Genomic DNA, 13,350 nt, shown 5'->3' on the forward strand with positions numbered 1-13,350 from the left:
TTCTTATAAATAACTACACAATGTGCTTCCCTGGGAAACCGCCACCAGTTTCAAATCCTAAGAAAATTCTAGTTTCACAGGAAATGCAGAGATGAACAAAGAAATAATGAGTATGCTTGGCCAAGCTATGCAGTTCTATGTTGATATTTGTTAGTTAAAAATTTTTAAATAGACAAACAAAGAATTCATCTTTCTATTATGTTAAAGCAAAGATAAGGCTATGTAAATACCATCAAAACAAAGATTGAAATTTTCATTTAAAGAAGCATAATGCAATTTTGTTATGTTTATTTAGCAAAATGGTAGTATGGGTTCTTTATAAAGGAAGTATTTGTAAATTACATGGTTATAGCTTCCTTCAAAAAATAATTACAGATTAAATCTACTGATACTGTGATCAATCTACTGATTTTTAATCATGTTCCATACATATAAACAAACATGATACTACTTTTAGGCAAATATAGGAAAAAATCAATTGAAAAAATATGAACTTATTCAAGCAATATACAATATAAGTAATATAAAATAGAATAAAGAGAAAAGAAGATCACATAATCTCTGATTAGAAATAATAAAAGTAAAATGAGAATTACAATATCAAATAGTACTGCATGTTACAGATTCTTCAAAATTCTGTTATAAACACTGACAATGTTTGGTAGGCACAGGGAAACAATTAGGATAATGTAGACTCGTTACAGAAAAAAAAAAAAAACTTATTGCTAACATTGCAGTATTCCTTGTATAAGAATTAGTTGAATATTGATTATAAAAGCTCTGTCAACTCTCACTTGTATTTGATGACTATGAGATTTTGTTTTACCCTTGCTATCAAAAGAGTGCTACTTTCTTACTTTCCCTAATATGTTTCAACCAGTGTGAATAATTGAGAAAACCATGAGAAAAGTAATTAGCAGTTAATGTGATGTTGCTTAAGAAATTTAAATGATAAAAATTAAATCAAACCATTGAAAAGGCAGGCTTAGACCCCCTTAAAGAGACAATTAGTGGCCTACCATAATTTGAGCACTTTTTCATGAAAAACCCCATTCAGTTTCCTACAGATTTTGCACAGTTCATTCCATAGAGATAGAGAGAAGGAAAATAGAGAGGAAGGTTGTGGGGTGTGGGGTGTCCTCACTCCTCTTCTGTGCAGCCCAGAAGCTCAGACCTCAGTGTAATCCTTCCATACCAGGACCAAGGAAGAATTCTTATGTACCGTGCATAGATGGGAGGGTCGATGACGTTTTTTCGGTGAGTGTCATTGTCAAAATTGCCCTGGAAAACCTAGTAAAGGAGAGCAAAGGATGTCAATCATGTAGCTTTATTCTTCTTGAGAATTATTTTTAATATTTTTTTGTTTGGAGCATTTTCCCCCAAATGTGAGAGTGTAACTAACGTCATGTTTTTAAAAATACATCGCAGCTTTTTACCGAACATTTAAAAATTAAATTACAATTAATTTTAATTTGTAAAGTTAAGTAAGATGAAAATTTGTTGTCTGCGGCAGAAACATATAGATCTATCATTTTTATCTGCCTATCAGGTGTTCTTTTTAATGCAAAATAAAGATATCTATTTTTTGCTTTTGTCACAGGCTGATGTTGGTTAGGTAGCTTGTCGAAGGTACACTCTTCTAAGAAGTGACGCAGAGATCCAGGATGCTGGCAATTACAGCCATCGTCTGAAACATGTGGCCTTCACATTCACAAGGGACAAGGAGAGAAAGTTGTTAGATATTGCGGGATGTTTAAAAGAACAAGGTATGGAAGCAGCTTACATCATTTCTAGATACATCTCATTGACCTTAACTGATTACATGACCTCGGCTCACCTGAAAAAGAGACGAGATATGGAAAGGATCACATGGCTGTTTGGTGAGCCCAACAGTCTCTATCACAGTGTCTTTTTGGACAGTTCTCACATAGAGAACAAAATTAATCCATTTCCAAGAGATACAACCTAATCAATGCTGTTTTTAAACCACATTCTTCTTTTTTTTTTTTTTAGCTTTACAATACTGCTGTGATCTGACATACTGATATACTGGCATTGCATGACTGTCCTCCATTCTTCTTTTGTTTCAAACCTTTTTTGGGCATTTTTCTCCTAAGAGATCTTTTATAACTTTGAGAAATGCCTGTTTCAGGAAAAAAATCCACACACAAATCTTTATAAGAATACCATTAAATTATAAATTACTTTTGGAGAAATTCATGTATTTGTAATATTTAGTTTTAAAGATTTTGCAGTTTTTTTTTAACCTATAGAACTTATTTCTAACTATTTTACATTTATATATTTGTTTTAGCTCAGTTAAGATAGTGAAAATCTCTTCAAGGTTTTCCCTTTTCACTTTATGAGGCATCTTATAATTGAAAGATAATTTTCTTTCTTGCTCAAGATTAAAACATGACTATATGGCCAAAGGGGGACATGAAAATAAAATTCCCTATCATTCCATGACAGAATATTTAACCTTCATCCTCGAACATTCTGAAATTAAAGGGAATATTTTTAAAACAGCCTTCTAGAACAAGTCGGTTCAGTCCCACATGATCCCAAAAGTTCCCTGGAAAGAGAAAAATAAAGATGTTCTCTAAAGCATTGGAGAGTGTGACACTGATCAATAGAGGCAACAGACAAGATGGCCTAATCTTTCTGCTGGTTTCAGGGAAAGATTATGAGGGTGCACGTAAAGTGCCATTCCCATCTAGTGGGGGAATGATTTTTCAACTTGACACCAAATACACCTCAAAGGCTATTTTTGAATAAATATTTGCTGAAGAAGAGAATACTGAACTATGTCAAGTCTAGAATTCATTATTCAGGCATATCTGAATCTACAGGCATTTAATAGAAATTTTATCCTCAGTAATATTCTGGCTTGCACTGGCCAAGGAGGAACTAATTTTAAATTGAAGCGTGTTACCAAATAACAGCGTCTCTGTTAGCGAAAGCTCACATGTATAGTACGTACCACACAAACACTCAGCAAAATCTCGAGAGAGGTTGTCATTGCAGTGCAGAAAATAGGAGAGTACATTCAATGTTTTCCTGACATTCCCTCTGACATATGATATTGAATTCAAATGCTTCACTGAGACTGTGGTGCTACAATTTAATATAGAATCTAAAATCCAATTTCATAGCCCTGCTAGAGAATTTAATGTGTATCTTTGGAATAATAGATTTTAAATTCATTAACTTTCATTGCAAGATCTATGACAGTGCAAAATACAGTGTTACACTACTCGTTGGGAAGGAAATACAGGAAGAAAATTTTCTTTCAATTTGCTGGTCTTCAGTACATGTTTCCATGAGGAACTATCAACCCGTGAAGCAGTAGTCGAATTATTAGCTATATTTATCACTTTATAATGGAAAATACACACATAGAGAAACTACATCAGCTCTAAAATTGAAAACAGCTAGGACATTTCTTATTTAATGTATAAAAGTCATAAATATTTGAATATTCATTAAAAAATTAAATGAAGTTTAAATGAAGTTTCATCAACAGGATGATTTAAAAAACAAAAATATCTGCAGAAAAACAGCCCAAATCTGACACTTTTGTTCAAACCACAATCTAAAAGTACTGAGAATATACTTTTACTTTCAGAAGTCCCCCAATAATGACACGGCACAGAACACAAAGCACACATTTGCAAATTCGAGTAGGACATCTTGTACTTGCTGTGCAAACATGTGGCACATATGCTGTTTTCTTGTCTCTAGCACTAGGAAGATCCTGCTTAAGAATGCTATTTCAATATTTTACCTGGCAAAGAAATGCAAACTCAGCATTTTTAGTTAACGTTCTAAAATCTGTAAGAATTCTAGGAGAGTGTTTTCATATACACACTTTAAAGATTTAAGCACCTTTAAAGCACCTTGATTGAAATCAAAGTCTGAACAGCCTGATGGAGAACATTAAATCTCCATGTAGAAAGGAAATCATTATATGTGAGAAAGAGATTTTGATTTAGAAGTTTTTAAAAAAGAGTATGCACAAGTTTCAGTTTCAAGAGACTTAATTAGCTGATGACAAGTTTGCTGATGTACTCGAACTTGATATGCTTAGGGGTCTCTCAGGCTTTTCCCAACATATGGGGCCTTGAAAAAAAGGCACTCCAGGTACTTTGGAGAGGCTTCCACAATTAAAATCTAGGAGAAGATAAAGAGAAAATGCATCTGCCTCAACGTGGCTGAGATCTTGGATTATTTTTTGTCAACTCTTCTGTGATATTAGTTAAAATTCAAATCAGATTCAAGTGAGGATTCAAATCTCAACACAAAGAAACTATCAGATAAAATAAAACAATTAAATGTTGCTTCCAGCAACATCTAACATCTTTTGTAAGATGTGACTTGTTATTCTTTGTTAGAGACAATGGCCTATTTAGGCCAGAGTCCTCATCAGTAGGGGGTGCCAAGGATCATGGAAGAAGGCAACATTATCCTCCATGACTTAATCAGAGAGCTGGGAATATCTCAGCTTCTCTTAGCAATCATATACTATGACTCTGCCTTTCACAAATATTGATAAGTCCTTTGGAAATTTTTGTTTATACTACTTAATGAGCAAGTTATTTGCTAATTGAAGATGGAATTCTTTTTATTTGTCCTAAACTCATTAAAAGTTTTGAAGCAATTCCCATTTTTCTAACCTTTTGGAATTTATGTTCACATCATCTAAATAGGGAGTAGTTTTAAGCGTTTTTTTTTTTTTTTTTAATATAGCCTCTCTGAGCTCTGCAAAACTAACGGGTTAGTATTTTAAGAAAGTCTCAAGTAACCATCAGTTCATCCCTACGTCCTTTTGGCCACCCCCTTCTAGATTTCATTATTTCTCTTCTGATATGTAGAAACTAGTATCATATATGGGATTCCAAATACTGTGTAAATAAAAAGGTTGAATAAAGCTTTTTCATATTTTCTCTATTTTCAAATATACTGTTGGCTTTATTGACTATACCTGTATACTGATCTAACGTCCTGAGAGATAAAAGATAAAGATAAAAATCCATTTCCGTAGGGCAGCATGTGTGTGAGTGTGTGTGTGTGTTGTGGGGAACTGTGGGGTGTAAAGCTAGAAATTATTTATTTAGCATATATGATTTCAATTATTTATCCTCCCATCCAGAGTGCTTATAAAGAAGTTAGAAAAGAACAGTCTTTTCTAGCTTTGATTCCTGACAAATCCTGTTTTTATCTAATTCTACTCATACAATGGAAGAATCTGAGACTTGGAAGAGTGGGCAGAGATCTGCTAGCATCAACTTCTAAAATTTCTGACATGAACTTTCAGCCTATTCACAATAAGCCTCGATATAATAGGGCAGATATATATTTAGATACTTTGAAAGTCTGCTTTTTTATTAGGATGAAATATACCTCTTTCCAAGTTCCATATGTTGATCCTAGTGTTTTATTCTCAAAGAGCATTTAAGTCTAGCTGTCCAAAAAAAAAAAAAATGATACTATACTTTTGACATATTTAACAATAACTAACACAAACATTTCAAACACAAATTCAGTGCTAGGCTAAAAGTTCATGGTTCCTTAAAAAATTCCTCATGTAAGGTGATTTTCAAACTTCTCATCTTGGTTGCATTCTATTGGCTACTGTCTAGTTTAATTGTGACTTGATTAAAGTGTGGTATTTGTTTGGGCACAGCATGTAGTTATTATCTGAGTAGCTCGAAAGAGTGAACCTTTGTTGTAGATGCAATACTTCTACCACTGCCGTCTAAGATTTAAAAGGATTCTATTACATTATGGGTCATAGTTGATTGATTTATGGTCAAGTAAACTCTAAACTTTTTCATAAAATTTCACTTAAGCCAAGGTTTTCTCAATTTTTTACTTGTAAATTAGATTTATAGTAGATGTAGAAATTTATATTTATCCCAATTTCATTTCATTTCATAAAATTCACGACATTTTAAAAATAGCTATTCCTGGTTAAAATTATGATCTATTTAAAAAGTGGTGGAAATTTAGTAGACATTAGGGTTTAAGTATCTATTTCATAAAGTAACCATTTATACATTATGTGAGCATAAAATGTGATTTTTGTGGGTGACATAAAGGACTTATTAGTTTATGGTTCAGCATCATAAAACTCATTTTTATATACTTAGTATCAACATTACTTAATTTTTTTTGTACTGTCAAATATTTCAGAGTTACAACTTGAATCAATGCTTTAAGTAATTTAAAGCCTTATACAAATTTTCATAGAATTAGTATGCATCGGTGATGTTAAACATACTATTTATCCATTTGAATAGGACTTATAAGAGAGACTTTGGTTGTTTCTGATTCTATGACTACATTATCAATATATTTAGGCTAAACTGCAATTTATATCCTACTTTGCCCTACATTGGAGCATTCAAAAATCAAAACTTTTCATTAAAAAAGTAAGATGAAAATGATTGTCTTAAAATATATAGAAAACTGTTTTTTAAAAAGTTTTAGTTAGTAAATATAATGTGACATAGTATACATCTATAGCACATTAAAAAAAAATTCTTATTGGCAGTTTTGCATATGTGAAACCTGTTTGTGATTGGATATAGAAAATTCGAAATCAAATTTTGATTCTTTGAGCTGACATAGACTCTAGCTATTATTCATTGAATTCAATTTTCTAGGAAAATTTACCAGAATCCTGAAACCATTTCATGATTGAATGGCTGGTATATCTTCCTTGATGGCTTTCTCTACAATCAATTCCACTGAACCAATGAAACTCTGTAACAACATTAGTCTAAACATAAGTACATTCTTTCAGATGTAATAAGGAAACAAGAAACCAGTTTCTAGGTAAATTCTAATATTCTAGGAAATGTTGCTTGGAAAATAATGCATATCAAGAATCATATTCTAAGAGGTAGAGCAAATTAAACTAAATAAAACCCCAAGGCTTTGTTAGAGATAGTAGATTGTGTTAACAAGAGTCTACGTTGATCATCAGTCTGCAGAAGAATGAATTCGGGTCGGGGGGGTGAGCCATCACTATAGGACATCTCAACAATGCTGCAGCAAAAGTTCTCCATAGCAGAGAGGAGCAGGGAGCTGTCACAGTGTCTGCCAACCCAAAGTATCTTGAGTAAAACTATTGCCCTCCAAAGGTGCTGATGAAGGAAGGCCATAGCCAACTGAAACAGTTTGTTAGCAGGTGAACATTTCTGCATAGTTCAGGATATGTCAAATCTAATTTAGTCATAGTATCTGCAGATACATGTCATTCCAGTGGGCAATGTACAGTTCATACAATTTTGTGTAATATGAATGTGCAGGAAAAAACTAACCTTACCCAAAGGGAAGTCTGACCTTTGTCCTATGCTCCTGTGAGATAATCTCCAATCCCTTGGAAAATCCTGTATGATAACAATGTCTTTGTTTATGTAGGGGGCATTGGGATACATCAGTCTATGTAACAGTGTGATTTATGGTCGGGGCTTTGGTCAACTTGACTGTTAGAAAGACCGGAAACTAAGGTCAACCATGCAGATGTTCAACCATGTCTACGTGATTGAGCTTCAATAAAAACTCTGAACATCAAGACTGAGGTGAGTGTCTCTGGTGGACCATAATTCTTGTGTATTGCCATACATCATTGCTGAGACAGGTTAGCACTGTCTAAGACTCCACTGAGAGAGAACAACTAAAAACTCATGCCTGGAACTCTTCTGAACTCTGCTCCATATGGTTATTCTCTAAGCTAAATTTTATCTGAATCCTTTCACTGTCTAAACTGCAACTGTTGAGCATAATAGTTTTAAACGAGTTCTGTGGGTCCATCTAGTGAATTATCAAACCTGACCTGGTCTCAGGTACCTCTGAACTTGCAATTGGTGTCAGAAGTGAGGATGAATCAGAGAACTCCCAAATTTTGCAAGAGGGTAGATCTGGGAACTCCCAAATTTTGTAATGAGCAATTGATGTTGAAGGGTAAGAAGTTTCACAGAGGATTTATTAATATTTGTAACATTGATTAGTCTGAAAAGGGACCTTGATATCTGAAAGAATTGTGTCAAAAAAACTTCCTTAACATCATGTGCCAGGCCTGTAACAAAAATCAATTGTTAACTTAATCTTTTTTGCTTCTTTGAATAAATCTTGACATGACAACCGATTGAAATTTATTTATTGTGGCCCTAGAGTACACTTTTTTAAATCCTCTACTCTTAGGTTCTACTCTATTTTACTTGCTCTTATTTTTATTTTCTGAAGATATTTATTCTCATGGACATAAATTTAATAAATATATTGAACAACTAGTATTACTTGTTTTCTTTCATATTTCAGTAACAAAACAATTCGACATCTTTATTCTTCTGTATTTTTTTTTAATATCATTTCTGCAAAGCCTTATACATTCTTTGGAGACTATTATTTTGGCCATCTACTGAGGATTAATTTGAAACCCTCTGAGAAACTGCGGTCAGGTTTTCTGAAAGCTGTAGAGCATGGTGACATATATAAGTAATTCTGCACCATATTTCATATTGGATACCAATTTTTCTCTGTGTTCCTTTCAAAATGTTGTTTTGTTTCATAAGCCCTTTTAAAAGTCTAGACCTTGATTGCTTCAGAGATTTCTTTGCTTCTCAAGCTCCCTCAATGAAATTATATGAGGCTTTCAAACTGTCTATGCACAGATATAACTTTACAAAGGTCCAATTATGGAACATTTTTGTCTGATGAGGGAGTGAAAAGAAAAACATAAGGACAAGTTCCACATCTTTTATCCACCAGTGCATGAATCATTTTCAACCATTAAAATGAATATATAGATTCTCTGAGAAAATGATTTCTACTCCCATTGTTGCTCTCAGGAGATTTTGTGTGGCTCTGAAGTTGGCTTTCTTTTGTAATTATGTAAAAAACTAGGTCTTTGGTTTTAGGAGAAGTTACACTTCACTGAATTAATCTGGCGTTGCTTTATGCTCCAAGTATATATAAATCTCTGATTATATCCCAAGAATTTTTTACTAAACCACGAATTTGACGTTCACTTAGAATTCTTGCAGCACTATTTTGCACTGTATTGTTCTTTCTGTTAGATTTTTTTTTCTTCAAAATGCACCAATGGGAGATTCTAATAATGGCCAAAAATGCAAACTCATTCTATCTTTTTTTGTACCCTGGAGATAAAGGGCCATCATTACTTTTCAAACTGTCAAACATTCTCCATCATTTTCCTGTAGTCGATGTGAAAGCTGATTGGCTGATATATAATTTTTGACTGGGAAAGAGAGCTGTTATATCTTTCTAAAATTTATTCTTTCCTGGATACTCTGGGGATTGGAATGTTGGGAAAGAGGAGGAAATGGCACATTTTGGGGGGTATTTTCGAGGACTTTTAAATTCTGGCCTCTCATACGTAGAAGAGCTCAACTGACCCAAAGAGATATGAAATTAAGGAATCTAACTCTCCACAGTCATATCAACTTCTCTATTATTGGCAAGCTGGCGCAGATTATTATTCTTGTGATTTCCTAGTCCACTGTGAGTGTACCAGGTTGAGCTAAGGTTTTACAAAGATCCAACCTAGCCAGATATGAGAGGAAAGGGACTGGGGACAGAGTAGCCACTTCCATTCCTTCCATGGTTTTCTGTGTAATCCCGGCACCAAGTAACTGGAGACCTGGTAGCTTCTTAGAAAAAGTCAGTAGAGCTTCTCTGAGAAATTCACATGGCTTTTGTTATTAGATTTTGACCCTGGAAAACAACCCAGAGAAAAATTAAAACAAAAGACTCTAACTCTGTTATCTTCCTTCTCCTTCTCCCAAACTTGTTGGCATTTAGAGTGTTCAGTCTAAAAGTCAGTAGGTAGGACACACCATATTTAACTTCTTTTATGATGAAAATCTCCTTAAGTAACAAGAATATTCTAGAAAATATATCACATAGGATGATTGTCTATAAAGATTTATGAAACATAAAATATGCCATTCTAAACTGTGGCTATATATTTAAACTATCTGCTTGCTAGCACTCAGGTTTTGACTGACATAAGAAATATTCCTGCAGAGAAAAACAGAACTGGAAAACATTTGCTTTTCAAAGAAATCTCCAGGAGATATTACTAGTAGTTGTCAGAGACTAAGACCGTCTATTTTTTTCTTTTTAATCTAACATCAGAAATGCAGAAATGTCTTCCTTTTTTTTCTATAAAAGTACAGAATAGCCTGCCTCTCTGTCAAAGCCCAGTGATCATCTCTCAGAATGTCCATGTCTCTTTGATGAGTTTTACCCTGTCTTGATCAGAAGTGACTTGGCACAGAGCCATATGCATGAGTACAGCAGTGAGGTAAGCCTTCAGCCAGATGTCTATGCCAAACTGGTGCTGAGGAGAAAAGAAGGTTGGGGAGTGGCAGAAGATAATCCTGAAGATGAATGATGAGTGAGGTGGCAAAAAGGGAATCGCAGAGATGAAGCAGAGTGTGGAGGTATGTGTGTGCATGTGTTTGCTTAGGCCTAGACGGAAGGCATTCTCCTTTACCCTCTCTCTTGTGTATTCTCAGGAGACCATTTGAACTAGCTGGAAGATCTGGGAATTTGTTAATGTTAACAGGGTTGTAATATAGAAGATATGGGATAAACTTATACCCCCCAAAATATTACTTGTTTATCTGAAATTCAAATTTAATAGGATGTCCTGTACTTTATTTGCTAAATCTGGCAACCTCAAGTGAAGAGCATAGGAAATCCTGGCCCTGACCTGAGCAGGTAAAACTCTGCTTTGGTCTGAGCGGAATCTTGAATTTTGTTTCAATGAGTTGAGGGTACATTGATTATTAAAATATATTTGCTATCAGGAGGGAAAAGCCAACTTTGCTATTACTTATAGATATTAGTGAACTACCAAAAAGAAAAAAATAAAAGTGCAATTCTGCTATGTAAAAGTAACATTATTTTCACTCTTATGAAAAATGGCTTCTTTTATTAACTATTGATAGTTAATAAGTACTTGATCAAACTGATCAAGTACTTATTTTCATAGTAGGAATGATAACTATCAGATTCACATTGAATAGGACTCTATAATTTTTCTAATAAAAATATTTAAAAATTTTTCTTAATCTGGCTTTTTATTAGGATCGTTACTGCCATTTGATGAATAATAACATACTTGAATTTTAAACAATTTATTAAAGTTTGATGGCCTTGGCCACTCTACTGGGGACTTATCACCAATCAATATTTTTTATGTGTTATCAGTTTTAATCAATGCATAGGATCATAGTTGGGCTAACACTTCATTGTCCCTCACAATAATACAAGCATGACCTAAATAAAAGAATGAGTAATTCTTTTTCATAGAGGAATACTGTCATCATACAATTGTGTCTAATGATATGTAAGTCAATCATAAATGTGAGATATTCAGAATTTTGAATGCAGACATTTTTATTAACTTCTAACGATCAATGGCTGATCAGGAAGGCAAAAATTAGTAAATTTTGTTTTTTTGGCACTTGAACATTGGGAAATTAAGGCCATAAGCATGTAATAATAAAGAACAGTTTTAAATTTATGAACATTTTATTTTAATAACACTGTTACATAACACATTCCTTGTGTTTTTCCTACATTTTTTTTGATCATGCAATACATCTGTTAATTAGAAAAATTACATGTTTTCACATTTTAGGCAGTTAATCAAATTTTATGAAAATAAATAAGTTCTGAGTTTTAGGGACATAAGACAATTAACTCAAAGAACAAACATATTCATCCCTCATTATTGTATTTCCCTGTATTGTTTTCTCCGTTCCTCATAAACTTATTGACAACGATGTTTCATAGCATCTGTGCTGGGACATTGTTATCTGTCACTAAATATGAGTCATATCTAGAGGGAGATTTTCTTCTTCCTCCTTGCTTCAATCCACCCCAAAATTGTTAAGTTTTATGGATTTTGTGCTTGATGTTTACTTGTTTTATTCCTACTACCTGATGGTGTGTCCTTCGACAAACACTCTGATTTTTCTTTTAAATAAAGACTTAAAAATCCAAATGCCATCCGAGAAATGTAAAGGCTTCATTGGCCAAAATTAACCATATATCTTATATTGCTAATTTTTAATATTATATAATGTAAAATAACATACGAACAATTTTCTTTGTTACGAGGAAGAAGGCAGATAAAATTCTAAATAACAGTGTTACCAGATGGTGTTTATTTAAATAAGACTGTCTATATTTTTAAAGAACTCTGGAACAATATCATTGTCTCCTTAACTTAGTTCCAATTAAGTCACTCACCAAATACCTAAGTAAGTACTCTACTGTGCCTACATATGAATCTCTTCTATGTAAGAGCACAAATCACTTGCTATTTTTGAATTCAATTGTTTTGCGAAAGGTCAATTAGTTCTTAGAAATTGCTTTCAGAAAAGTAGCTTCTTTTCCTGCCCTCCCTGACTTATTTGAAAACAATAAGTTTCCAATGGAGAGAATCCATCCTTGATCCCCTTTCGTTGTCCACCTACTTGCATCCTCCTCACTGATCGCCACTGAGGATTCCATTTATTTACCTCTAAAGAGATTCTTCTGGCTTTAAGTTTCTGACTCAGATCAAATTTCAAAAGAACAGCATTGCCAGCACTGATGACCTGGACCTTCCAGGCTTTAAGTATTCAAATTTAATTTCAGCTAAAAGAGAGTGCCAGCTTGAGCAGGCATGACACGATGCCCTGTGGTATCTGTAATTACTACTGAATTTGAATATATCCTCTAATACAGATTATAGAGGCTTTATTAATGAGGATTATTATGTCGCTGCTTCTTTTTTTTCCACAATGATGTTGAGAAAGGGAAGGAAGTAGAAAAGGACTGGAAACTCTCTTTTTCTGTTGGAGAATCACAGACTTTTATGAAAGGGACATAACCTATGTGCTACTTCTTTCCTAGAGCTGTCTTATCAGCTAATACACTGGGTAGGTTATATTTCGATTCATTAAAATAAGATGACTGAAAAACAAAGTTCTTCCATCTTTCTTGAGCTCTTCATTTTATTGGGAGTTCTCAGAGCCACTATGTCATATTGAGATTTTTTTTTCCCCCATTCATCTTTGGCATAGAGTAGACAATAACTGCCTGCAGAACACATGATTGAACGACTATAAATTTCACATTCTTTTATGTACTTTTCCACTTAATCTGTGTTCTTAACTACTTAAATCTATTATTTAAACTTAAGATTTATTTAAAAATAACATGTTTAACTTCTGGTATTCATAAAAGAATTGACAAGCTTATTAAAATCTAAATTTGCTTCAAAAACATTGATTTATATCAAATTCCATTGATAAATTTAGA

At 33.5% G+C, this 13,350-nt stretch overlaps 1 protein-coding gene across 2 annotated transcripts in view; it reads right to left on the reverse strand.

The window, feature by feature from the left end:
• Positions 1 to 271: 271 nt before the first annotated feature.
• The window catches only part of EDIL3 (EGF like repeats and discoidin domains 3), a 386,832-nt gene continuing 373,753 nt past the window's right edge, over positions 272 to 13,350 (reverse strand). Inside the window, exon 11 of one of the 2 annotated variants that reach the window (XM_011377761.2) lies at positions 272 to 1,290. In XM_011377761.2, the coding sequence (XP_011376063.1) occupies positions 1,141 to 1,290 (150 nt within the window). In that variant the 3' untranslated portion in view covers positions 272 to 1,140. The remainder of the gene's footprint in view (positions 1,291 to 13,350) is intronic. The other variant, XM_011377772.1, reaches the window with a different exon arrangement.

The sequence above is a fragment of the Pteropus vampyrus genome, unplaced genomic scaffold, assembly GCF_000151845.1.
Source record: "Pteropus vampyrus isolate Shadow unplaced genomic scaffold, Pvam_2.0 Scaffold11, whole genome shotgun sequence".
Classification (NCBI taxonomy): Eukaryota; Metazoa; Chordata; class Mammalia; order Chiroptera; family Pteropodidae; genus Pteropus; species Pteropus vampyrus.